This window comes from Phodopus roborovskii, unplaced genomic scaffold, assembly GCF_943737965.1.
Source record: "Phodopus roborovskii unplaced genomic scaffold, PHOROB, whole genome shotgun sequence".
NCBI classification, from domain to species: domain Eukaryota; kingdom Metazoa; phylum Chordata; class Mammalia; order Rodentia; family Cricetidae; genus Phodopus; species Phodopus roborovskii.
Genome location: NW_026125052.1, coordinates 23,509,364 through 23,535,631, shown reverse-complemented (window position 1 = coordinate 23,535,631; position 26,268 = coordinate 23,509,364). Strand labels below are relative to the sequence as shown.

General features: G+C 52.3%; 1 protein-coding gene across 5 annotated transcripts in view; it reads right to left on the bottom strand.

The window, feature by feature from the left end:
* Positions 1 to 16,082, bottom strand: part of Axin2 (axin 2) — a 28,344-nt gene extending 12,262 nt beyond the window's left edge. The window contains exons 1-3 of one of the 5 annotated variants that reach the window (XM_051179562.1): positions 15,833 to 16,082; positions 12,289 to 13,227; positions 4,836 to 4,976 (exon numbers count right to left, since the gene is read on the bottom strand). In XM_051179562.1, the coding sequence (XP_051035519.1) occupies positions 4,836 to 4,976; positions 12,289 to 13,103 (956 nt within the window). In that variant the 5' untranslated portion in view covers positions 13,104 to 13,227; positions 15,833 to 16,082. Of the gene's footprint in view, positions 1 to 4,835; positions 4,977 to 12,288; positions 13,228 to 14,391; positions 14,697 to 14,831; positions 14,969 to 15,180; positions 15,446 to 15,832 lie in introns of those variants that run through there. The other 4 variants (XM_051179565.1, XM_051179569.1, XM_051179586.1 and 1 more) reach the window with 4 other exon arrangements.
* Positions 16,083 to 26,268: the final 10,186 nt, after the last annotated feature.

Below are 26,268 nucleotides of genomic sequence, written 5' to 3'. Positions count from 1 at the left end.
CAATTAGCTTAGCCCTTTGACTCCACTGGGCCTGACCTAACTAACCTGAATGTCACTTTTTCCGGTGGCTTTGAAATAGCAGGCGGAAGAGCGCACGTGCCCACATTTGGCAGCCACTCTGAAGCAGCCTCCGATCACAGCCAACATCAAAAGCTTGGTTTGTAAGATAAGGTAATATTTGAAGTTCACTCAGAGGCACTCCCCAGTGTCCAGACCAACCTCCCTCACTTCCCCCATGTGTAAGATATGAGGAAATAAAAATAAGTAAAATGACTCCTGCCACCCACTCTATGGAAGGGAGAAAGATCATCTTGTGCTGATGTGGAGACATTGAGAGCAGAAGCAAGCTAGAGTCAAATGCAGCCAATCCCGCTGACAGGAAGAGTTCCTACAAAAGGTAGACAGAGAACCCTGGTACCCTCACCCGAGGTCCTTGAACTTGGGAAGTAAAGCGCCAGCTACTCCCATGCTCTGCCTCCCTAAACTTGGTGCCCCGCACCTTTTTTTTGCTCGGGCCTTAGTCCCATGCCCCTCTTGTTCCTAACCATCTAGGAGTTGAGTTTAGGATTTTGCTACAAGTCTGGCAGTTAAATTTCAAGGGAAGGGGGAAAATTTAGAGCCGTTTCTTCTAAGAATGCAGGTTTCAGAGTAACAAGCTCATAAAATGGCCTTCTCGGGGGCCTAAAATCGAGACACAAGTACCTCGGCCATCTTTAGGACGGATATTTTTCTTAGTGGCAAAAGGGAAGTTGGTGCTGGCACTGGGCTCTGGGAGGAGGCCTATGTGACCTGTCTGCCTCACACACCCAGGTCACTGCATGCAGGTCCCAGGAAGAGTGGAGGCCTGGCCCAGCCCTGCCCATCTTCTGCCCAGGCTTCTTGCAAAGGCCCAGAGGACTTAATTGGTTCTGTTGCAAATGAGATGATTGCTTCTCTGGGCTTGTGTCTAATGAACTCCAACCTTCTAGAGTCTATGAAAGCTGCCTATGACACCCCCCCCTTCCAAAAACACCTCCCATGCCTGTCCCCTCCCAGCTCCCAGTAGGGCAGCCAGCCTTATTCCCCATCGCCTCAGCCCCTCAGCCCCCAGCAGCCCAGGCAGGCCACTGTGAGGAGAAGCAGCCAGGGTTCTTTTCATGCTTTACGGGACGCTCCTATTCACTTGTTCAAGCACATTTCAAAGGGGCCTGCTACCCTCTTATCCCCTCTAAGCTCCCCTAGATGAACAATGGGCTGAAAGCGATTCAGCTTTGCTTTTCATCCCCCCAACACACACACACTTTATTTCTCACATGGTGCTCTCATCTGCATGAGGCCCACAATTGGCAGAGCTCTGAAGAGGGGGTCTAATCCCAGCCCTGGGAATCCCGGGTGACCGCCCAACACAGAGTAGATCACACACACCCAGGGCTGGCTGGCCAGAAAGTGCCTCACACTGCCCAGAGCTTTTAGTGCAAGCCAAGTCTGTCCAAGCAGGAGACTGGGGATCACCCCTGCCTCCTTGCCCGCACGCCCCAGTAGCGGAGCACCCTATGCCTGGCAGCTGATGGTAGCGGGGCACCCACATGAGTCTCATGAGCAAGTCCCATAAATGGGCTCCTGTTCCTGGAGACCTTTCTATTCCCCTACCAAAGGCAGCTGGAGATAATTCCCAAGAGCCCCTTTAAGAACCTGATGCCAGGTTAGTCAGTCTAACCATGCTTGTGGGTACATCTGACCAGAAGTCCAGTGGAATGCCCACCTGGCTGGGAGGCTCCCAGCTAATACCCTCTAAGTATTAGCTCCCAGCTAATACCAAACTAAGTCTCACAGGTACATTTTTCTTGGCTTTTTGGTTTACTCAATATCGATCTACCGTAACAACACACTGTTACAGGGCCCAGAAGAGGAAACAGCCAAGGGATGAGTTGTTGGCCCAGGCTTAAAGTAGCCCTTGTTAGCCGCCATGCTACTGAGGCCACTCCCCATATCTGAGGCCACAAGTTCTTTAAGTGAGGGTGACTTTTAAATGAAGCCGAGGGCTGGGCATTGAGTGATCACTGCCTAGCATACGGGAAGTCCTGGGTGCGGATTCCAGTACATCCGGTGTGGTGACACCTATGATGCCAGCACCAGGAAATGGAGGCAGATGGACCATGGATTCAAGACCAGCCTGGGCTATATGTGAGGGCCAGCCTGGGCTATGTGAGACCTTTTCATTCTAGGAAAAGATTAAAGGAAGGGGACTAAAGGAAGAGGACTCGGCAAAAAGTTACAATCAGTAGTAAACAAAGAGGAAAACCCAAAGAGGCTCAGAGGCCTCAAAGACAATAGCATCCCATGGCGAGCACAGGCGATGCGGGAGGGCAGGCGCCATGTCTGGCCTGGGTCTGAGTTCTGCCTCTGCCTCGAATGGCCAGGACACATGAGGCTACTTCTTACTCGTTAAGGCAGCCCCGAGACACTGCCTACCTTGCTGATTGGGTCCTGTGAGGACAAATAGAAACAAGCATGGGACCACACCCAAGTTATCTCATCATGAACCCAGAATAACACCTCGGTGATGGGGACTGAAACTCAGCCAAGCGCCAGGAAGCAAGCCAAAAATAGTCTCTAAGAAATCTAAACAGAAGCCTCACAGAAGTCTTCCGTAAAGGGCACCGGACTTCGGAGATCCACTCAATCAAGGCCTTCATTCAGATTCAGCTCGCTCTTATTTTACACAGAGCGATGAGGCTCCTACACAATCTATAATTACTGTGTCCGGAAGGAGTAAAGCTTCCAAGATACCAAGCCCAGGCATGAGAGGACAGCAGGTACAGAGAGAGAAAGGCAACGGACTGTAAGATGAGGGCAGACGACTGGAGGACAGACATTCGACGCAACCTCACAGCCCGAGGCCTCCAACACAATGAAAACTCACCTTGATGTTAGTTTTTTAGACTATTGAGAAACAAACTAGGGCCAGATATGGTAGCATACGCCTCTAATCTCAGTTCTTGGGAGGCAGAGAGCTGTGAGTTCGAGGCCAGCCTGGTCTACATCGTGACTTCTGGGTCAGCCTGATCTACATAGTGAGCTCCAGACCAGCCAGAGCTGAACAGTGAGTTCCAGGTCAGCCAGGGCTATATCCGAGATCCAGTTTCAACAAAACAAAAAACTAGGTCCTACTGAAGAATAGAGAGTTTTGGGGGGCTGTTTGAGGGTGGCACTAGGCATACATGGAGGATACATATACACATTGGGGCAAGACACGCATATACATAAAAAGTAAAGAAGAATGATTCCCCCATCCCCACCCTGTGTGCTCAGCCAATTATGAAAATGGAACCAGTTCTCTGAACCCTTTCACTCATGGTGGATAAAGGGTATGCGCCCTACCCTTACTAATGCCAAAATGGTGTTCTGTTTTTTTTTCTGTGGGGTTTTTGGTTTATTACTATTTTTCTGTGTAGGGTTTCTCTGTGTAGCCCTAGCTGTCCTGGAATGGACTCTGTAGACCAGGCTGGCCTTGAACTCACAGAGATCTGCCTGCCTCTGCCCCCTGAGTGCTGGGATCAAAGGCGTGTGCCACCACACCTAGCTATGATGTTCTTTCCCCTGGTGATTTGTCACTTTGACAACAGGGGAAACTGAGGTAAGACAATAAAAGCTGCCAGGAAAAAAAAAATTGGCAGCAGAGCCCCAAACTGACCTCACCCACTTTCCTTCCAAGGGCCAGCCAGGCTACAGGACTGTGGCCAACAGAAGCCAGACACTTTCAAACAAGCGAAGAGTACACGGTCTGGTTTTAAGAAGCAAAAAGGAACAAAGTTTAAGTGAGTGTCCCAGAACTTAAACCACTAGCTTAATGGGTTGTCCTTCAAGATCACTCCCTGAGAAGGGGAAAGTCTGACTCCAAAATGCTGGCTGGAAGAGAGCCATCAAAGCCTTCCTGAAACAGATTCTCCACTGGGTGCTGGCTGAGAAAGGCCTTTGGGGATTTTCACCCATACCTGAATTCTACTCCTGAAAGGCTAGAGGGAATCAAGCACTGTAGGTCACTACTAGATCCCACTCCCCACAGTGACACTCGTGGAGGAGTGACCTGGCCATCCAGAGAGCACTCTAACTTCACTTCAAATGACCCGAAACTCAAAGCATAACCTTGCCTGACGGTCTACTGACCACTTCAATGACTTGGGTTGCTTTAAAAAAAAAAAAAAAAAAAAATCTATCAAAGTCATCTGTCAGCCAAAGACCCGAGATCAGACAGGACTGTGGAAGCCCCTACCTAGGGTCCCCGGCATCTGGCATAGACTTAGGACTCCACCAACACTAACGGCCTGAGTGATGGCCACTGAAACACAGACATGTAGGCAGATTGCACGCACTGGCCCTTCCCAGAGGTCTGGCTTTCTGTTCCTCGCTTTTACTGGCCTTTTCTCAGAAAGCCAGAACCAAACCAAAAACACCTTTCTGCTAAGGTCCTGAGTTCCACCTGCTGGTTCCTCAGCAGGTGCACTTGGCTTGGGGACCAGCCAAGTGATTCTTCTGTAAGCACAATCAGGGGACGGTTTTCAAAGGGAAGAAAGCCACAGATAACAGATACTCATCTTACACCCCTCCCATCATATACTCTGGTTTCCTTCTGTGAAGACAGCTCCTCAGCTTCCCCTTCGAGGCTCTCACTGAACCCTACCCAGACCACCACGTCACCTCATGCCCATCCCGTCCCCTTCCAGGAAAACCAATGTCCACTCACAGCGATGGGTTGCACAGCGAAGGGTGAGCATGAGAGGCAGAGCCCCAGCTCCCAGTTCATCACACCCGCCCCCCCGGCCCCATGTGTAGGAGAGAGACAGGAGGATACTTACACGCTACTGTCTGTCATGGACATGGAGTCATCGGTCAACGCGTCGCTGGATATCTCGCTGTCATTGGCGCTGGTGGCCGGTGCAAAGACATAGCCGGAGCCTACATGATAAGGGTTAACCGGGTCGCTTCTCTTGAAGGACCTACGGGGAGAGTACAAGAGGAGCATGGTCACTGATCCCCACCAGAAAACCTGGGTCATTAGGTGACCCCAGGATGACGCCATGCCCAATTCCATATCTGGTCTATGCCAACTTGCTGCCCAGGTCCAGCTGCAAGCCTGGGCAGACGGCGGCCACACATACTGCTTGTTCATCACACGCTCCCCTTGGAGGGGAGGCAAGCTGGGTTCCCTGACCCTCAGAAGGTGAGGGGGTCCACCACAACAGTGATGCAGGGATTGTCAGGAATGCTACCAACTCCTAAACACTCACAAACGGAGTGGCAGAACTGATTGGTCTGGGGCTGGAGACTGGAGTAAGAGCTAAAAGCAGTTGGCAGAAGGGTGTTCCCCCCCCACCCCCCGTCATTGCATCCAAGCCTGAGGAAGCCAATTCCCCAGACCCAGAACATGTGAGATATCCTAACTCCCTCCCATACCTGAGGTCTGCCAGCCTGGTCCAGAGATACTAACATCGAGAGGCCAGTGGTGGCCTTCCCACTTTGACCTAGGCCTATAGAAAGCCAGGCAGCTAGAGTTTAGGTTCCCCGTGGCTTGGCAGCCTTGTACTCTGCCTGCGGTGCCCTTCCCCCCACCAGGGCTTTCCTTTGCTCGGGGCTGGTTAAGGCACCAGGACTGAAATGAGCAGCTGTGTCAAAGGCAGGCCCAGGCCCCTCCTCCAAGGGTCTCCAACCCCTTTGTCTCAGTGGCCTGTGGGTCCCCCATTTCCCCCTCTAGATCTCCTCCCAGAACAACCAGTGTGCCTGTCCCCTGCTGGGCTGCATTCCACTTCTGTCACCAGCCAAGGACTTCTGTTAGGGGGAGGGGAGACAGGTCAGCAGGCTGAGGGGAGGATCCCTTCCAGGGGTCAGTCACCCTGAAGTCTCAGCCTCCGGAGCCTTCCTTTACCAAGCCCCTGGCAAAGTCCTCCCGGGGCTCAGCTGGCCAACAGACAGGACCTGGAGGGCCAAGAGCTCCGAGAGGAGCCACACTCCGTCGGCCCACAGCAGCTGCTCTGCAGGGATAGCTGTGGGGCTGGCAGAGGAGAGGGACCTAAGAAAGGTCATGGTCAACCATCTGCTCTTGTTCTCCAAGCTCCTGTCTTTGCATTGTGCTGGGTTCTGGTCTTCTGGCACCCAGGTTCTGGTCAGAACACATCGCCATGATGTAAGGGCATGAGGGAGGTATTTGGGTGTCTCAGGCAGGGGGTGCCACACATCGCCATGATGTAAGGGCATGAGGGAGGTATTTGGGTGTCTCAGGCAGGGGGTGCCGAGCCCATTTTCTGCCTAAGGGTCTTGGTGGTCCCAAGCATACAGTAGCTGAACTGGTGGGCGTGGCATGGATGCACCTTGCTATCAACCTCTTCCTGCCTCCTACCACAGGGCACTTTGGAAAGTTCTAGAATCAGAGGCAGGACATGATGGAGAGATTTCTAGCAAGGCTATCTGGGGATAGCCCCCTGTAACAGAGGGAACCAAGTGTATCAGGTCAGATGAGCAGGAATTTGAGGAGATTCAAGACACTTAAGGGGAATGCAGTGGGCAGGGAAGCCCACCAAAAACCCTCTTCTGGCTAAGAGGGAAGTAGACTCTAACCGGCTGGACCAAGACTAGTCATACTGAGACTGGTATAAGGGCCAAGCACTTTCCTGTCAGGCCAGAGTAGATCCAAACAGGGCAGAGAGTGGACAGCAGTCTGGGGGGACAGCATTATGCACAGTAGTCACTAGCAGCACATGGGGCCCAAGAGGACCACAAGGCTGAGCCGGGAGGAGGGGCAAGTGCAGACAGAGGGACCTGTTGTCCATTCTGGCGAGGGCCTCAGTGGGGACAGGAGAGCTGGAAAAGAACGCGGGAGCCGAGCCCCACTGTAAGCTTCCACTTTAGCGTGTCTCACCCTACGTCCCTACCCTGAAAAGCTGATACAAACCCAATGACCCAGAACAGAGCTGGCATGCCACAGTCACGTGACAGCTGCCGCCCATCATCTTGAATCTCCACAATCATCCTGAGGGGCCTGTGAGAGCTTCAAGACTGAAGACTCAGTGAGCGTGGACAAACACCAACTGGGACCCGATCTGTCCTGCTGCACCCATCTGAAAGCATCGCTCCCAAACACAAATGCCTAGGAGTGCAAACCAGGGGTGCTGTGTGTGAACTGGCTGTACACTTCTGACAAGTGAATCTAAACTACCCCTAAGCCACTGGCCCTGCCCTACTGCTGCCTCCCAGTACTTGAGAGACACCTGTGACTGCCAAGACCATCCCTGCCTGCTCTTCACCCGAATGTGCTCCCTCTGGGCTTCCCGGGCACCCAAGATGGCAGGGACTGAGAGCTTGGGGAGGCAGAAGACTGAGGAGTGACCAGCTGTCCTAGCATCCGGGCCAATGAGTGAGGGACTCACAGGAAGAGAACGGCTCTCTGCTCACCACCGCCCCTAGAGGCTGAACCAGAGGCAACAGGAAACACATCAGAAGGAAGTCAAGGCCAAGAGAGATCCTGGGGGTGGAGGGGACAGAGACTGACTGGCCAAGTCTTTAAAACAGCCTGAAGTCCCCTGCTAGGATGGGTCACTGCCTCAGAGAGGGCTGTCACGGTAACTACTCCAAGAGCCTCTCCTGTCTTTGGAAATGCAGCCGGTCTGGACACTCAGGACAGAGACAGAAGTCAGAGGCTTGTGTTGGCTTTGCTGATGGACATACTAGGCAAGACACAGCTCCCCTAGGTGTGGGGTGCTCCCTGAAAACCAAGCAAGTCAAACATGGCCACCTGCCTCACAGCACACAGCTTCTGAAGGCCTGGGCAAGGCTCTGGAATGGGGGGGGGTACCCCAGAAGCATGCTCAGTACCCAACAGCCAGCAAAATGGAGAGATACTGTGTTCCCCAAACCTCTTCGACTTTCGCCTGTAGTAATCAGCATGGTATCACTGCTGGAAGCCTGTCCTGAGCCCCAGACTGCATGCTCTGTGGGGTGCAACCCATCTTCACATGTGAAACACCAACACCGCAAGCGGGGCGGGGCCTGGGGGAGGTGGGGGGAGGCGGCCCGTGGCAGGAGCTCCAAATTTGGTTGAGCCTCCTTCAAAGACCCACATCCATCAAATGGGTTGCTGAAAAGGTTTTGAAGAGACATGGCACAAGATCAAAACAGCCAAAGCGGGCCTTAAATAGCATCCAAACACCTTCCCTCTCCTCTTGCTATCTTGGTGGTATTAACACATCAGCTATGTCTAAGATCTAAGACTTAGACTTCAGCCTCCACAGGGAGAAAACGACTCAATAGAAATTCCTTCCTCACCACTGCAACAAAAAAGGATACCTAAGTAAAACCGTGTGTGTGTGTGTGTGTGTGTGTGTGTGTGTGTGCGCGCGCGCGCCGCGTGCACATGCACACACTTTTTGCACATGGTTCCCAAAATGAACTTATCTCCTTTCACTTCCAAAATAGAGGGCTTCTGTGTGATCAGGGATTAGAAATGGAATACACTGCTCTTAAACTCAGCTAGCTGCAATGAAGTGCTTGGATTCTCCTACAGCCTCAACAAGGCATGGGGAGGGTGGTGGAGAGACACAGAAACTCAGCTTTTTACATGCTTAGAACTTTCTCCAAAGTGCCACGTAATTTTAAGAAAATGGATCAGGGCTGTCTTCTTGTGATTACTTAAAAGGGTGGGGGGGGGGGCAGTACTGGCGCATGCTACCTTAATTGGACCCAGATGATAACTTCCTCAGGAGGGCTGTACTCCCAACCCTTGTGGGGACTTTGCACTCCTGGGGAGTGTGGTATGTTCAGTGTGAGTGTGAGGTGTGCACCCAGGGCCCACTCTGCCACTGAGCAGACATGGGGCTTTCAGTTGACAAGCAACCGAGCCTCCTGGGTCTCTTGAGGGAAGGAGTGTCTGCCTCCGCTTTATCTCTAGAAGATGTTAGAGCCACCTCTGCTCCTCCCCAGCTGTGGAGAGCCAAGAGAATCCATCCAAGGACCTATACCTCTTTCTAGGGCTGTTCTCCAACAGAACAACAAACGGAACCCATTTTGAGGCTGACCTTAGGGCCTTCTGTGAGCCTTTGACATTTTGCCATAAGGTCAATACCCTCTTCGACTAGCATTTTGGAAGGCAAGATCATCGGCTGGCTGGACAGTGAGGGGTCAGTGCCTTCTGTAACCAGGCAAATTTTGACAAGTGTGTCTGAGCCAGATGCAGTCACTGGTGTTTTGTCCTCTAATTACTGACCAATGCTCTCAGCATATCTTTCCTATGGCATCATTTTCTTTGATAATTGAAGCCAAACCTGATTCCAATGGCTTCGCGGGAAAAAAATGGGCCTCATCAGCGAGTTCCTTCAGAGAACAGGAAACTCTTGCAGCCAGCGCAGGGCCATCTGCTGGGCCCCTGGGATTTTAAGCCAGGCAAGATTAAGGGGTCCAAGGGGAGGCAGATGAACCCCCTGCCCAGAGTCAGGGCAGAAAGGGGTGCACACAGGGATCTTTCTGTATGCCAACACTGCATCCTCCCTCTTAAAATTAAGCCTGAGCCTAGCACCTGAGATCACAGCCCCTGGTTCCACACTTAACACACCCTGACACTGGGCGGTGGTGGGGGTGGGGGTTAGGACAGCTCCTGCCACCAGGTCACTTATGTCCTTAGTTATTTATAGAGACCGTCAAAAGCCCAAACACCCCACTCAACCACGCACAAACCAGAGCCCTTCCCTCCAAGGGCAATTTCTGCTCTTCCGCCTCAACTATTTATATTAAACCTGACACCAACTCGGTAAGGCTACAAACAAGTCGTTAAAAACTAGGCTCCTCTGAATGCCCACATAAACACAGAGCTTGTTAAGGCCAGGCAGGGTCTTGGGCACCCGAGGCAGACAGGCCCACTGCGGGTTCAAGCTGTTTCATTCACTCTCCTGGGTCACCTACTCAGCCTGGCCCCTAGGCCTGTCCCCTAGGCCTGGCACTCCATGATGACTGACTAGCAGATGAGGAAGTAAGGGAGACTAGAAAGCTGAGGCCTGGGAAGGAGGGCATCTCTCAAATGTTACACTGAACAACGGGCTAAACCCCCAGAGTTGTTATTTAAAAGGGTTATGTGTTAACTTTGCTGCCCTTTTCAGAGACCCAATTATTATCGGTAATTACACTAATTATAACACTTAACATCTTTTCAAAATGTCTCCCTTTACAAAAGGCTTTCATGTTTATTATTCTGATCCTAAGAACAACCTTAGGACATAGACAGGCGAGACGGTGCCCACCTATCCTACAGATGGCAACATCAAGTTTAGAAAGTTTCAAACCAACTAATGCTATGGGTTAGGGCTGGAACTTGCCTTCGGAGACACTGTGCACAGCCCAGGGGACACGCGTGCTAAAGAGAAGCAAGACCACCTGGGTGTGTCTTAGATTATCTTTTAGGATGCTTCATGGAGTCCAGGTAAATGCTTCACTCCGACTTGACAGTGGGAGAGAACACCCTTGAAGCTGGAGGTCACTGAAGAGCTGTGCTGCATGCATCGGTGAATTGCACAGTCCCCAGCCTGGAAGACAGGGCTCCCGGAGCTCAAGTGCTCAGCAAACTTAACACTGGTTAGATCCTAAATGAAACCTCTGGGAAGAGGCAAGCCAAAGCTTGGCCTAGGCTGCCCGCCCACAAGGAGAAGCCATGGCAGAGCCTTGCCTGGAGAGTGCTTGCTTACTGCCAGCCTCCAAAACCACACCGTGCTATTCACAAAGGTAACACTCTGGGGCTGACACAGAAGATCCACTGTCAGAAGGCCACTGGAGAAGCAGCCTCACCACAGACCTTAAGGAGTCTCCTCACTGACTGCCAAAGCTGGATGGTAAGGAGGCCAACAGCAAAGTTTACCTACATGCCCTAGCAATGGAGCGGGGCTACAGACGCAGGTGCCTGGGTGCGCCCAGCTATAGCAGCCCCAACAGCTTCATGCAAGCACCTTAGCTCTCTACAGGCTCTGGGGCAGTGCAACAACTCCCTCCTGAGATCCTACACTTGCCTGCAAAAACCAAGCCAGTTCCCTTTATATGTAGCCCAGACAGCTGAAAAGTGTTAAGTTCACTCCCAGAGCTGCAAGAGCGCCCTCTGGTGACCAGACAGCAGGCCCTTCCCCTATTTACTAGCAGTTAAAACCACCATGCAGGACTCAGATCTAGGTATGGAAACCCAAGAGGCTCAGGGGCAGCAATCTGGAGCATGGCCCCTCCTGCTACTGCAGGAAACTGGAGACCACGCCCCACAAGTGAGAATAGTGAGAAATCCAGAAACCTGCTTAGATCACACCGAGTCCCTGACACAGAGAAACACGCAGGGACAGAATGAAGACATGTAAGCAGATAGCAATCCAATGTCACCCCGCCTCTGGCCCTGCATGTCACAAGGAACAGCCTAGAATTAAGAGGTGCATTCTCTTTGGGGCTCTCTGGAGAGGTAAAGGGACAGAAAAACTCATTCTAACAGGAGGTCTGAAGGTGCCTGAAAAGGCCAAGAATCTTGAGCCTTGGCCAATCTATAATGGACTGTTTGTCTTTGAAGCTTTAAAAAGAGAAAGTGCTCCGGAGGACCGGGTCCTCCTGCACTTCTCCATCAGCACTAAACAACAAGCCATCAACTGAGGTCCCACCCTGGGGCTCAAAGCATCTTTAAGCTGGATGAGTAGCCCATCACAGGGCTTTCCCCCAGTTAGTTAGAAGTCTACCTATTCTTTAAAGACAACCACAAACTCGGTTGCTCAGCCAATCGCTAGCACATGGAAGTTCAAAAGATCCCACCTACCCCTTCCAGGGTGCACACGTTATTTCCTGTGTCTCCACAACCCAGCTGCCCCGCCCCCAGCCACAGTAACTCTCCTTTGATGATGAGTGGTTGAATGACCCCTCCCCAAACTGGCACTTAGTGGGTCTAGTGACTCAGGCATCAAAAGCTACTACATCCGTATTCTTTTTCTCTTTTCCCCACTCTCTCCCTCCCAGCAGCCCAGGATAATAAGTAACCACATTAATAAATACTGCTTTGCCACTGTTTGAAGTTAGCATTGGAAGGCTGCAGTATTCAGCTGTGCGTGCTTTGACCACCCCGCCCCCCCCAACAAAACACAAGATCAAAGGGTCTCTACTAGCCAGAAGTCCTAGCTCTCAACCAACCTTTATCAGCTTCTGAAGCCTACCCACCCACCCACCTACCTTAACTGAGAACATTTGCAAAGCTAACCCATCCTCCAAGTCCTACCCCACCCCACCCCCACCCCTCGACCCCAGCCAAAGCCTTACCTGAATCCATTTTCAACTGTTTCAGTGGATCTCACACTTGCTGTGGCCCGCAGAGTCTTGCTGGACAAGCCAACCACGGTGGGCGAAAGCTTGCACTTAAGATCAGCACAAGTCCACTCCTCTTCTTCATTCAAGGTGGGGAGGTAGCCACACAGGACCTTTAGGCTCCCCAGTCCCCCACTACTCATATACGCTGTGTTTTCTCCCCCACTCCTCACATATTCGAGGTATATGTCCGAAGTCAAAAACATCTGGTAGGCATTTTCCTCCATCACTGCTTGGATCTCGGTTTGCGCCTGGTCAAACATGACCGAGCCGATCTGTTGCTTCTTGATGCCATCTCGTATGTAGGTCTTGGTGGCAGGTTTCAGCTGCTTGGAGACAATGCTGTTGTTTTCGATGTACCTCTTATAGATTGCTTTGGCTACTCGCAGAGTTTTGGTATCCTTCAAGTTCATCTGCCTGAATCCATTACAGGCAAACCAGAAGTCCAGGGTATCCACACATTTCTCCCTCTCCAGGAAAGTCCGGAAGAGGTAAGCACCATCCTGGTCGCCCAATAAGGAGTGCAAAGACTTGGTCCACCTGGTCAGAGGGGAGTCAGGGGAGGCCCGCCCCTCGGGCTCCCCCAGCCCATCTTCATTCCGCCTAGCATTGGAGGAGACAGGCATAGGTTTGGTGGACTGGCCCTTGCCCACACTGGGCTGACACGGTGGGGTCTCCCCTTCTTCTCCCGGAACCGGGGGCCTAGGAGCATCCTCGCGGAAGCTGCTGCTGGGATCTGGCAGGAGAGGCACTAACACAGCGCTACTCATGGTGAGGGAGAGCGTCTCACTGAGTTTGGGTTTTGTTTTTTTCCTCCTCCTTTTTCTTCTTCCAGTTCCTCTCAGCAATCGGCTTGGTCTCTCTCAAGTCAGCAGGGGCTCATCTGAGCCTCCTCTGGAAAGAAAAGGAAGGGAGGGGGAGGTGGGAGAGAGAAAAGGGTATTGATCTAATCAAAACCAGATCTACCCAACATCAAAGCAAGAAAGTAAACAGGCTTTTCAACTCCTCAAATTCAAATCAAGCAACCCAGCTATCCGCGAAGTGCTCATCTCAAGTATCCGACGCAGCTTTTTCAAAGACGAAATTTGAGCTCCCCACACACTTTTTTTTTCCGGGGAGGGGTGAAGATTGGGAGGGAGAAGGTGAGGCAGAAGCGGGAGTGGGGTGGGAGGGGGCACCGGAGGGGTAAGACCTTCCCACACCCGCGGGTCCCAGGGACACTCAGGGTAGCCCAACCGGACCCCCTCCCACAACCAGAATTCGCACGCCAGCCGCCAGGTTGAGTGCAGGTGAAACCAATTTCAGTAAACCATTCTGTTCTGCACAGATAGCTCAAGCTCTCAACGTGCCCTTCCCCGGCATCTGGTTCCCATTCCACCCCCCCCCCGCGCGCCACCCCCTCCTTCTGCTCTCCCTCGTCCCGCTTCTTACAGAAGATCCTCACCCGAAAAAAAAGCCCGCCCAGCATAAGCGGGTAGGGGCTCACTCCTGAATTCAGCACGCACCCCCAGATCCCTAATGAAAATGTTGCCTACACTCAAGACTGTCCACCAAGAACGTGGCTCAGTCTATACCTCTTGTCTTCGCTTCCCCAAAGCAGAAACCAGTTCACTATGTAAGAAGCTTTGATCTTCAAACTTTGAAAGAGAGAAGAAAAACCTCGAGACCCGCCGCCCCCGGCTCCCCCAATCCACCTCCTGGAGCCGCGAACCCAACAAAACCGGATCAGAAGGCGTCTCACGCTACTACAGCCTGTGCCAAGAATCCCAAACTCCACTGATCCCAAGCCATTCTTTCTCCAAAAAGAAAAGAAGTCTTATCTAACCAATAAACAAGCTGCTCTCCCTAGCCAGGGAAGGATCAAACTAAGGAGGGCAGGGGCGGGCCGGGGGACCGAGAGGAACGCCCGGCCAGCTGCTCGAGACCCCGGGTTTGAGTGGGAGCACACCGCCCCAGATCTGGACCTCGGGCCGCAACGCTGAGCACAAGCCCGCGGAGTGGCGGGCCGCGGGTAACGCCGCGCACCCGGGCTCAGAGGAGGTGGTGCGACGCCGTTACCTGGAAGATGAAGGCCGCCAAGGCCGGGCTCTCATGTCCTCTGAGACCCTCCGGTCCTGTACCTCCCCGGCCCAATTGCAAAGGAACGCTTCCCGAGTCCCGGTGCGCAGTCCACCAGGGGATCGGATGGGGGTCACTCCCAGGCGTCAAGCCTCGCAGAGGTTCCCGCAGAAAAGGCACGGAAAACAGTCGCCTAGTCCAGAAATGGCGACGCGCGGAGTCTCTGCCTCTCCGCAAAAGGGGCGGCGAGGAGGAACCCGGGGGACGCAAGCGCCCCGGACTCCGGCCGGTCCGGCGCTCAGACTGAGCCTCCGCCGGCGCTCCGGGCACCTAAGCGCGGACCCGCGGTTGGGAGGGGGAGACGAGAGGGGAGAGAAGTGGGAGGGGACGGGGAGGGTTGGGGAGGGCAAGTGGGGGGCGCCACCTCCCTTTCATCCCACCTTTCAAAGGCACTCGCGTGCACACGCACACCCCGACTCATCCACACCTACGGCGACTCGACCCCCGAGGGCGAGCTGTCTGTCTCCGCCTCCGACCCCGACGCCACTTGGAGAAGTCTTCCCCGACCGGCCCCCTGACACCCCGGGCCCCGCTCTGGGGAGGGGACTCCGGAGCATCGCGCTCTGGGCCGCCCGGCCAAACCCCCCGGAGCGCTGGGCGCCGAGCCCGCAGCTTCCCCTCCGCGCCGGCCCGAAGCGCGCCCCGAAATAGCCGGCCTGCCAACTTCAAAGCGCCGCCCCGCACATCAAAGCGCGCGGGCCGCCCGACCGCCGCGGCCTCCGCACTCACCATTGATCCGCTGGCGCACTCCTGGTCGAGACCTCGCAGGCGCCGCGGGCAGGGCCCCGGCCCGGGTCCCCCGCTGGACTCGCAGAGGCTGCCCCGGGGCCCCCCCGGGCCCGCCCGGGCATGGGGAACATGGGGAATCTCGCGGAGGCGGAGGAGGGGGTGCGCAGAAAACAACGATCCCGAGGCGAGAGCAAGCTCCGCGCCGCCGGGGAGGGGAGCGTGCGCCCCGCTGCCCCTTTTATGCAAAAGATCCGAGTGGGCCTCCGCCCCCGCCGCGGCCGCCCCCCCTACCCCCGGCCCCTCCGGCCCCCGCCCGGCCGGCTTTCAACCCAGGTCCTGTTTCCAGCAGTCACTAGGCGCACCAAATGTCCTCCGGGCGCTTCCAACAAAAACTGCGCTGTGGATTTAACTGTGCACTTCAAAGGCGCGAGCCGAGCGCACGGTCCTGGAAGGGAGGTACGCGAGCCGCACCCGGGCCAGCACAAGAGCGCTCCTGCGCCCCTCTGAGGGCCATGCAGCCCGCACCCTTAAGCTTCCCTCGACTTGCATCCTCTCGCCCCCTCCCGTAGCCCCGTACCCCGCTGCCAGCAGCCCCCAGCCCCGCCGAGCTTTCTTGGAAGCGGTTACTCCGGGACAGAGCCTCCGACCCCACCTTTTACAGAAGAGCTCTCTGTTGGGGAGGCGGGCGCCTCGGCCTCCGGGTGGCCCTGGAATCCATCGCGATCGGGGGCTTATTTTTATTTCCCGGTTCTTGGGCCGTTACTGAGTTGCCAGGACCTTATCAAAGCACAGCCGGCTCCAGCCGACTCCCCCGGGCCGGGCTCAGGGAGCCAGTGATCCCGCCGCGCCAATCACAGCAGCGCTCGGCTGGCCCGCGCCGCCTGCCTTAAAGGGACAGCGCGAGCCCTCTCTGCCCCGCCCCGGCCCGGCCCCCATTGCACACTCCGCTCCCGCGTTAACCCTTCCTCAGTCCTTGTCCGTCCCCCTACCGGTTCCCGGCGGCCCCGGGGCTTTCTTGGCCAGAGTTCTGATTTCATCTTTCAAGTTCTCCGGCCTCTTTTCTCCTGCGTCCTCCCCCTGCCTGCCCTGGAGCTATCCGGTTATGGAATGCTGGTTCCTTGACTCTCTGGCCATCGCAAGAAGAGAGCCCCCATGCCCCAACACCATTACTTTCCTATCTTTATTGAAGTTTCCCTGGGAATTTAGATGGGGGGGGGGTGACTTCTGGAAGGAGCTGTAGCTCTAGCATACTCTGACCAAGTGTCTTAGGGTGTACTCTGGCTGGGACCTGCAAGGCATGGTGTGTGTGTGTGTGTGTGTGTGTGTGTGTGTGTGTGTGTGTGTGTACGTGCACTTGTGCTTCAGTGTCTGTTTGAGTTAATATTTGCAGTCTTGTTTGTGAGAAGGTGGGGGTTTGTCTCCACAGACCTGCCTGCAGTCAGTTCCCCATTTTGCAGCCTTGCATGGCAGTCAGAACCTTTCTTATGCACACATGGACTTCTCTCCTCAACAAATTCGTGCCCAACACGCTCTTCCAAAAGTCTGCCACCATCCCGTACATCCGTTACCTATTAAATGGCCGTGGAATACCTCCCCACACACATGCTGTGTTAAAGTATAAAAATTATCTCATTGTCACCTTTGAATCCCATCCCATCTTTTCCCCAAAACGTTTGTAAGGCACAACCCTTTTTAAAAATGTCATAAGCCCGAGCATTTATTCATTTCTCTATTATAGAATGGTTCTTCATGGATGCACTAATAAACTTTTCTTTCTTGTGGGGGAACTGGAGTTGATGCTGTAGCCTGGTATATAGTTCTTACCTTGAAGGCACATAGCTCTGAAAGCCCTAGGTTCCACCACCCCTCCATCTTCCCCCTCCACCCCACCCCCATGCACCACATAAACCAGAGATGATGACAAGGGACTCACCCCAAAAAGTAGAACCAATGGAGTGAGAATTCCAAGACCAACATAATGAATTTGAAGACTGTCCCAAAGCAACAACAACAAAATGACAACAACAAAACCCACAGAAAAGTAATCCCCAAAGAGGAAAGAAGCGAAAGGCGGAGTCCGGAGCTTTATACTGCTGCTTTTGCTCTTTCTTGATTAACTTAAAATGAATAAAGGACAGTCGTGTGGCTTTTGGAACTTTGAAACATGTGAGAAATATGACTGTCCAAAGGGAAAGAACAAATGTCTGGCATGTCCTACTGGAGAAGAATCTGGGGCTGTGGCAAGCAAGGGACAAGAGAGCCCTCACAGCTCAAGCCTCCAAACTCAATAGCCTTCTCTGTCCATGGTCAATACACCCAGCTTGTCCTGCAACCGGGAGGGAGCCAATCTGGTAAAGCCAGCAGTCCAGACTGTGAAATGTGCGTTCCCATGATGCATCTGTATATTGAGACAACTACTAGGTATGAGGAGTCTGGATGGCTCTAGAGTTTCTCCACCTTCCAGAATCCTGAAGAGTCAATGGTTCCTGGATGCTCTCAGCATCTGTCTCTGAGATGGTCTATGGAACCCTGAACCCACCTCCAGGCACACCTGCCTTCTTAATCAACCCCAGCAAAACTGTGCTTTCTTTAGGGGAGAGGCCAGGGGGAGGGGGTTGTCCTTAGGTGACAGAGGTGTTGCTACTGAAAGAGAAGCACAAACTGTCACAGAAGCAGCTACCATGCAAACAGCCATGGGTATTCACTTGTGTGCCACACACACCCCCAACACACACACACACACACACACACACACACACACACACACACTGTAGCCATGGGGGAAAGGGACATAGAAAAATCAAGCCATCCCAAATCAAAACAAACAAGGTTCAGAAAAGAGGAGGCTTTCCAAAAGGAAGTGAAAACCGGGCCTTCATGGGTGGTTTTCCTTCCCTCCAAGTTGTCCCCATTGACCCCTCACTGCCCCTCAGCCACCCACAATCATCACAGGCTGCCTTTAAACCAGAGAGTTCTCCTGCTCCTTCATTATCCCAGCGCTGGGGGCAGCGGAAGTGCAGCCTGGGAGTCCCTTGTGGTTTGGATCTTCTTAGTAACAACTCCTCTGGGAGCAAGGCTTCCACAGCAGGTGTTAGGGTCATCTCAGGCCAGCCACTCCAGCATCTCTACTGTCTCTCCCCTGCCCTGTCCCCTTCCTCCAGCAACTTCATGTGCAGAGGAACACCTTACATCTAGCACAAGGTTGGGCAAGTGCTGAGAAGCCGGAAGCCCCCTCCAGCACTGGCTCTTCGACTACTTGTTGATAATATTACTAGGGATGCATGCAAAGGCCTTCGTTTATTCCCAACCCCTTTCTCAAGATAGCAGTTTGCCATTTTCCTCTTCTCCCTGGCAGCAGCATTATCATGTGACTTGTTGTAATCCTGCATGGTTGCCTGGAAACTGGAAAGCAAGGTGATGGGTTTCTGCACATGCTCACTCACCCGCTTGCCTTTAAAGTGAAACCCTACAGTGTACTTTGCCTACGTGTAGACAAGTTTAATAAAGCAGAGAGGGCTCCTTCTCTGGAATTAGGTCCTGAGCCAAAATCCTAGAATACCAGAAAGCAAGGCGAACGGCCCTCCGGGAGGCATCCAGCCAGATCTTAGAGCCTCCCACAAAACCACTGTGGAGGGGAAGTTGTACCAGCTGGAACTCCAGAGTTCCTAAGACCCAGGATGTGTCTCAGAGATTCAGGAACCCTGACTTTTCCTTCTTGGGGGAAAAGTAGCACCTTATAAAATGTTTGCTGAGAGGGAGAGACTGTAGGTCATCTGGCCACCCTGGGTGCCATTTATTTGTTCATCAAGAGATAGTGATGTTCCATGGGAGGGGTGTAGTGAACGGATGCAACAACACACACTATGTACACAAGGTTGACACGAAGTATGTATTCGAATCTTTTTTTTCCAATTTTTATTTTTATATTTTTCATAAGGGTAGTTTACCTGCGTGCATTTCTGGTGCCCATGGAGGCCAGAAGTGAGCGTCAGATCCCCCTGGAACTGGAGTTCCAGATGGTTTGAGTTACCATGTGGAATCCATGTGGAATCTGAACTCAGGTCCTCTGGAAGAGCAGCCAGTGCTCTAACCACTGAGCTCCAGCCCCCAGTGCTCTAACCACTGAGCCATCTCTTCAGCCCCCAGTGCTCTAACCACTGAGCCATCTCTTCAGCCCCCCAGTGCTCTAACCACTGAGCCATCTCTTCAGCCCCCAGTGCTCTAACCACTGAGCCATCTCTTCAGCCCCCCAGTGCTCTAACTACTGAGCTCCAGCCCCCAGTGCTCTAACCACTGAGCCATCTCTCCAGCCCCAGTAATGGTCATTCTTGCAGTTACCCTGTTCTTTCAACAGACTGGCCCTGCTTTAGGAAGAGACTCGAGTATTGGTTTCTTTTGTGTCTCTGTGACACCATATATGACGAAAACAATTTGAGAGATAAAAGGCTTGTCTTGGCTCACAGTTCCAGAGGATTACAAGTCATCATGGTGAGGAAGCTGTACTGGGTGTGGTGGTGGAGTGTGTGGAGGTTGTTCACACCACAGTAGGCCAAGGAGCAGAAAGAGCTAAGATCCAAGAGCCAATGGCGACCTTCAAAGGCTGTTAGTAGTGACCTACTTCCACCCGCTATGTCCCACTCTCAAAGGTTCCCTAGCCGTGCAAAACGTAAAACCAGACGGGGAGCAGTGTCCAAAAACACTTGCGGACACTTGTCCTTGAAAGCCTCACACAGCCCACCCTCTGAACAAAGTCATTCTCCAACTTGGAGTCAATAGTGACTCCAGGAAGCTGGCCACAGGAAGTTCTGTAGAAGATGGGCTCGGGTGGGCCATGATGGTTAATCTTCATAGTCAACTGGATTTGGAGTCACCTATGAGACACACCTTTGGGTGTTTCCAGTGGGGTTCACAAAGAAGGAAAGACCCACCCTGAATGTGGGGGAGGGTGGCACCTTCCTATGACAAGGAATCCCAGACTGGACACAGGATGAACGGAGAAGGGTGGCGGTGTAATAGCAGCCATCCGCCTCTATTTCCTAACTGTGGATACAGTGTAACAGCCACTTGGTGCTTCTGCTGCCCTGCCCTTGCTGCTAGGATAGACTGCATTCCTCTCAACTTTGAGCCAAAATAAATAAAGGCATCTGGTCACAGAGACAGATGGAAAAGTAACTGAAATAGAAGTTTTTGCCTTTTTGCCATCTTTCAAAGACTATCCTATCCAGTACTGAGAAAAATAACAAAAATGATGCTGAAGAGATTTGCTGAGGTTTGCTTGGTAACATGCTTGTCTCACAAGCTTGAGGACCTACTATACCACCCATGAAGAGCCTGGTGTGGGTGGGTGACCCAGCTCAGTTGGAAAAGTCACAAAGCCTGACAACCTGAGTTCTGTGCTCAGTATCCATTTGAGATCCTGCACAAATTGTCCTCCACACTTGTGCCTTAGCATGCACGCGCGCGCGCGCGCACACACACACACACACACACACACACACACACACACACACCATGTAATTTAAAAGAAGAAAAGGGCTGGGCATGGCAGTGCATCTGTAAAACTAGCAACTTTCTTGCCAGTCAACTCTGGCCCAGTCAGTGATCTCCAAGTTCACTGAGAGATCTTACCTCAAAAAAGAAGAGGAATGATTGAGGAGCTACGCTTCCCTTAAAAAGATGAAGTGAATCACACAAACAGGAGGTAAAGAGATTTGCCCAAGATCACCATGTCCACATTAGAGCTATGTTAATTTCTTAGAGGTCCTGATGGCTAGCCCTGTTCCTCCCATACCATAGATAGGAGACTTACTGGGGATCAACTAACAGCAGGGCTTGCACAGCAGGCTCAACACAGAGGTTGGGTTGGCATATGTGGAGGTTTGAATAGGTATGGTCCCTATAAACACATTGTTTGAATGCTTGTCCCATAGGGAGTGGCACTATTAAGAGGTGTGGCCTTGTTGGAGGAAGTGTGTCACTGTGGGAGAAGGCTTTGAGATCTCATATGCTCAAGCTACACCCAGTGTGGGAGGCAGTCTCCTTCCGCTGCCTGCAGATCAAGATGTAGAACTCTCAGCTCCTCCAGCTCCACATCTGCCTGCACACTGCCATGCGATGATGTTTTTCCTTTAGAGGAGTTGCTGTGGTCACAGTGTCTCTTCACAGTAATAGAAACCCTAACTATGACAGGATATTTCCTGAAAAAGCTGCAACAGCCTGAAATCTCTCCAAACTATAGTTCATTCAGCTGCTTGGCCCTGGTTGCTCAGCTCTTTCAACCTCCCCTGGATAGCAGTCATCCCCATGGACATCTTGGTAGACATGGTCCACCTAAAGGAGGAAGAGTAAAACTTGGACTCAACTTCCTGTCACTCTTCCTGCCTTCCTCTTCTGGCAGAAGAGGAAATAGGGATGCAGAGGACTTTGGAGCCACAAGGGAAGGTGAGGTTTCTCTAAGGAAGTTAGAGAAGCTTATTTGTCATGGGCACGTTAGATTGAAGACCTCGGGAAAGAATGCTTTGAAACTTTCCAATTCTAATAGAATAGATTAGGAAGGGCTTTTGCTGTGCACTATGGGTGAGCAGGTCTACGAACGGTTTCATGTTTTCAGAAGCTTCCCGACCATGGAGTTTAGAGCCTGGCTCTTTTCAGTTGGCTTGAACTTGTAAGCAGGAGAGGTCAACAACATCAAAACCAGCCAGGAAGAGGGCTGGAGAGGTGGTTCAGCGTTTAAGAGCCCATTATCGCTCTTGCAGAAGACTCAAGTTTGGTACCCAAGGTCCATCTTGGGTGACTCACATTTGCCCATAGCTCCAAGTCTAGGTGTCCTGAACCCCCTCCTCTAACCTTTGTTTGCTTCCTCTCCCACCCCCACCCTGAGACAAGTTTTCTCTATGTAGCCTTGGCTGTCTTGGAACTCAGATCTGTTTGGCTCTGCCTCCCAAGTGCTGGGGCTAAAAGTGTGTGCCATCACACCTGGCCCCATTTGCTAAGAAAAAAACAAAACCAAACAAAATAACACCTGGAAAGAAAAAGAAAAAAGAAAAAGAAAAAAGGCAGAGCTTGAGGTAATTTCCTTCATTTCTCCATAGTTCCTTGAATCTCTGTGAACACTGTGGCAAGCTGGGGTGCTAAAGGATTTGTCAAGGAAGGGTAGTTGGCTCTACAGAATTCTAGCCTGTTCCAGAACCTTCTAGATGTTCTATGTTGCAGACACTTCTCTTCAGATCCCCAAGTGTTTTGCCTCATTATATAACTGCCCAATGCTACAGCTGTGCCCCCAGGCCTCATCTGACAGGCTTTAGTGAGATCAGGAAGTAGAAAGTTTTGACAAGCTCCTTTCAGTGGGTCTTTTCTGGCTTTCTACGCTGCCTTTCCTCTCTTGGTCTGGTCAACCCAGTATAGTCTCCCTCACAAGCAAGCCATTTCCAAGTTGGTTTAAAAAAAAAAAAAAAAAAAAAAAAAAGATCTGAGTGTAGTATCACAGGACTCTCTCTGTAAGTTCAAGGCCAGCCCAGTCTACACAGCAGTCCCTGGTAGTGAGTCTCTTAAGAGGAAAAGAAAAGTAAAGAAAAGAAAAAAAGTCCTACTTGTGAAGCCATGAAGCCTACAGGACAACACCTTTCTCCTCTGCTCCTTCTCCCTTATCTGAGGGCCTCTGTCCTTGGGCTTTCCCCGGGAATTCCTTGAACTGTATGGAGACCGGGGCCTCCTGAAGTTGTAACTCTGGCCTCTTTCACAGTCTTACTTCAACTTGGCCACATTTTGCTAAGCCAGCCACAGCCCCTCCAACTTAACATGCTTAAAACAGAGCTGGGCTCTGTGTGTAGTTTAGTTAGTATAGTGCTCGCCTAGCACGCAGGACACCTGCACCCAGTACTTAACACTGCGTAACCCAGTGTGGTAGCATAACCTACAAAAAAGCAGCGAACCCAAAGCCACTGTGCCACTGTGTCTCCTGCTGGAGCCAGGCATCTTTCTGGAAGGCAATGTCCTCACCGTTCCCCGGTGTCTACCGTACAAGCCTGGTCCAGGTCTTGGCTCATCTTTCTCCTTCAAACACTCTATTCATTCGCCGGTTGCTGTTGACTTCACATCCTAAAAATCTGCCATCACTCTTCTTCCCAAATCCACAGGCACTCACTCCATAGGCCTCAACATCTCCAGCCTGGGCAGCGACAGCTTTTAACTGCTCTCCATACCTGCTGCTCAGCTCCTCCTTCATACTGCTGTCACAGTGTGCCTTCCACCACCCAAAGCTGGCCTTCCTTGTCTGTCCTTGGTTTCGGAGCCTCTCCTGACTGCCTGCAGACTTTACAGAAGGGCCTAGCACCTGAGCATGGCCCACAAGATCTTCTAGGCAATCGCCGGCTTCGTTGTTGCTTCCCTGTTCTGACCACATACAGCCCCACATGGTGGCTCATTGTCTCCCCTCTCCTCTTTTTCAGATGCCCTGGGTGGCCAGCTAGTCTCCTGCTTCTTTGCTCGTGTCCTATACTGGTCCCCCTGGTGGGGTGGCACCTGTCCACTGAACTCCTGCAGTACTTTTTGGTCCTATCTACTCAGCCAGGGTCCCTCTAAGTCAGGGACTGTGCTTTATGAACTCGGGGCCTTAGTTGGGTGCAGAAGTAGTTTGTGCACAAGAGTATTATGGGAAATATTTAATAGCGGGTGAATGCTGTATAACAGCCAATGAGAACTGATTGATGCTGGCCTATGTACTAGAATAGTCGTGTGTGTGTGTGTGCCCGTGCGTGCATACCTGCCTGCCTGCCAAAGCCAGCGTTTAGTGGTTGCTCCTTGGGATCCTCCCTAGTTTTTTTTTTTTTTTTTTGAGGAGATAGGGTTTCTCTGTGTAACAGGCCTGGCTGTCCTCAACTCACTCTGTAGACCAGGCTGGCCTCAAACTCACAGAGATCGGCCTGTCTCCACCTCCGGAGTACTGGGTTGGAAGGTTTGTGCCACCACTGCCCAGCATGATCCCTACTTCTTAGCTTCCAAGTCCTATGAAGTTCCTTTTCCTTGACCACGGGCAGGATTTATTGGCAGTCTTCTGATTAATAGGATGTAGAAGAGATCATGGGATGTCCCTTCTGACATTAGGTTTTAAAAGGTTGTGATGACTTTTTTTTTTTAAGGTAGTCTCAGGTATAGACTTGGCTGGCTTAGAACTCTGGAGACCAGACTGGCCTTGAACTCACAGAAATTCATCTGAGGCTGCTGGGACGAAAAACACGATCCACTGTGACTTGCTCAAAACTTGCAACTTCTGTCTGCAATATTTTCACTGGGATTATGAACAACCCTCACACCAGCCGAGTGAGGGATCTGGAAGCTAGTCCCTGGCTAAACCTTGGGAAGGCCCTGAGGGTTCCAGGACTGGTTTACCGGCAAGGCAATGTCACAGGAAGCCCTGAGCATGCAAGCCAAGCCCAGATTCTGTAGTCACAGATTAAGACCCATCCCTCAGGGAGGGGAGCGGCAAGCTCAGATCTCTCAGATAACACTTTTGCCCCGTCAGCTCATCTTGCAAAAGCTAAGAACCAGGTTGCAAGGCACACTGGGGGTGTGAACCCTTCTCTTGCTTTATTAGATAAGAGTACACTGTGTGTGTGTGTGTGTGGGGGGCGGGCAATGTGACCTGGCAACTATTAGAGCTCCTTTGAACCTCTTCAAAGGCTTCTGGACCTTTATAAAAATGTATCAAAACTCTCCAAAGAGATTATGAGAAGAAAAGCAAGCCATTATGAGATGTCACTGATTACAGAGGTGGGCGGGATCACATTCAAACCCCACCTTTGCCCAGGTTGCTCCCTCAACCACACTAAATGAGGTAGTAGAATTTACTGTTTTAGAAGGTGGGTGTTACTGGTCAGCTATCTTGACAGATTTCAAGGAGGGAAACAACTGCTCTTCTCACTGGCGGGCTGCTGGACCCCAGCAAAAGATGCTAGGCAGAGTATCCCCGATTTAAACGCAGCGCTAAAACCAGCGGCGGGGGCGGGGGTTGCGGGGTAGAGCTCTTAGAATGATGGTCTTAGGGAAGGCATGTCTGAGTGAGTGCCAATCAAATACCAATGGATCAGGGAGTGGCCCAGAGAGACCCTGAGGAAGCCTCAATGAATTTTTAGAGGAGAAAGTTCCCTGAGTCTGTGTCCTATGAACGGAGAAATTGTCCCGAGATCTTTGGGGTTGAAGATAATGGGTTTGGCAGCAAAAACATTTGCTTCACACACAAAATCAAGGTACACCGAGCCTAGCCTGTACTGTACTTCCTCGAAAAATACTTTCACAGATAACTTTAGGGCATTAAAAAAAAAAGATAGACTAATTATTGGAACTATAAAACCCTGCTCAACGAGTCATCCGAGCATTAAAGGGAAGTTGGGGGGAAATTAGGTGGCGTAAACAAGCGTGCCCAGCTTTTCAGGAAAGGAGTTTTGGGGCCTGACCTCGGAGCACTGTGAGGCCGGGAACCAAGCTTAGCTGGGGTTACTGGCTCTCTGTCGCCAGGGCAGACTTCGAAGTTGATGAGCTCAGTGTGCTAATTCTGCCTAGCTTGGTAAAACTGGGGCTCCTCCATTTAGTTCACAACTCGGAATCAGGGTCTGTGGGCCAGAAAACACAGTCGCAGGGGGCAGCGCGTGTGGTGAGATTCCTCCCTGTGGGCGGGATCGGAGTTTGCAGGACTTTCCTGAGGCAGAGAGGTGAGAGGCCCAAGTGTCAGACGGCTGCCTGCCCGCCCAGGAGGTGGGGGAAGGGCGGGCTGGTGTCCAGGTGGTGGGTACTGGGAGGGCACCCTGGGGACACCCCCAGCTGCTGGATCGCTTCTAGAGGTCAAGACTGAGGAAGATGCTCCGACAGGAAAGCCTCGCCACCCAGGGAGGGAGGGAGTGTGATCTGGGTGGGATGTTGGAGGCCTTTTGTCCATTTCCGCTTTCTCTGTGGGCCACCCACTTGGTGTAGGTCGTGCACCTGCTTCACCCAAACTGTGCTCATTTTCCACTGACGTGACACTCCCTACCCTAGAGTCTTGCCTTTTCTACCCCAACAAAAGCAGGCTTCCTGCCTACCCCCACCCCCCAAACC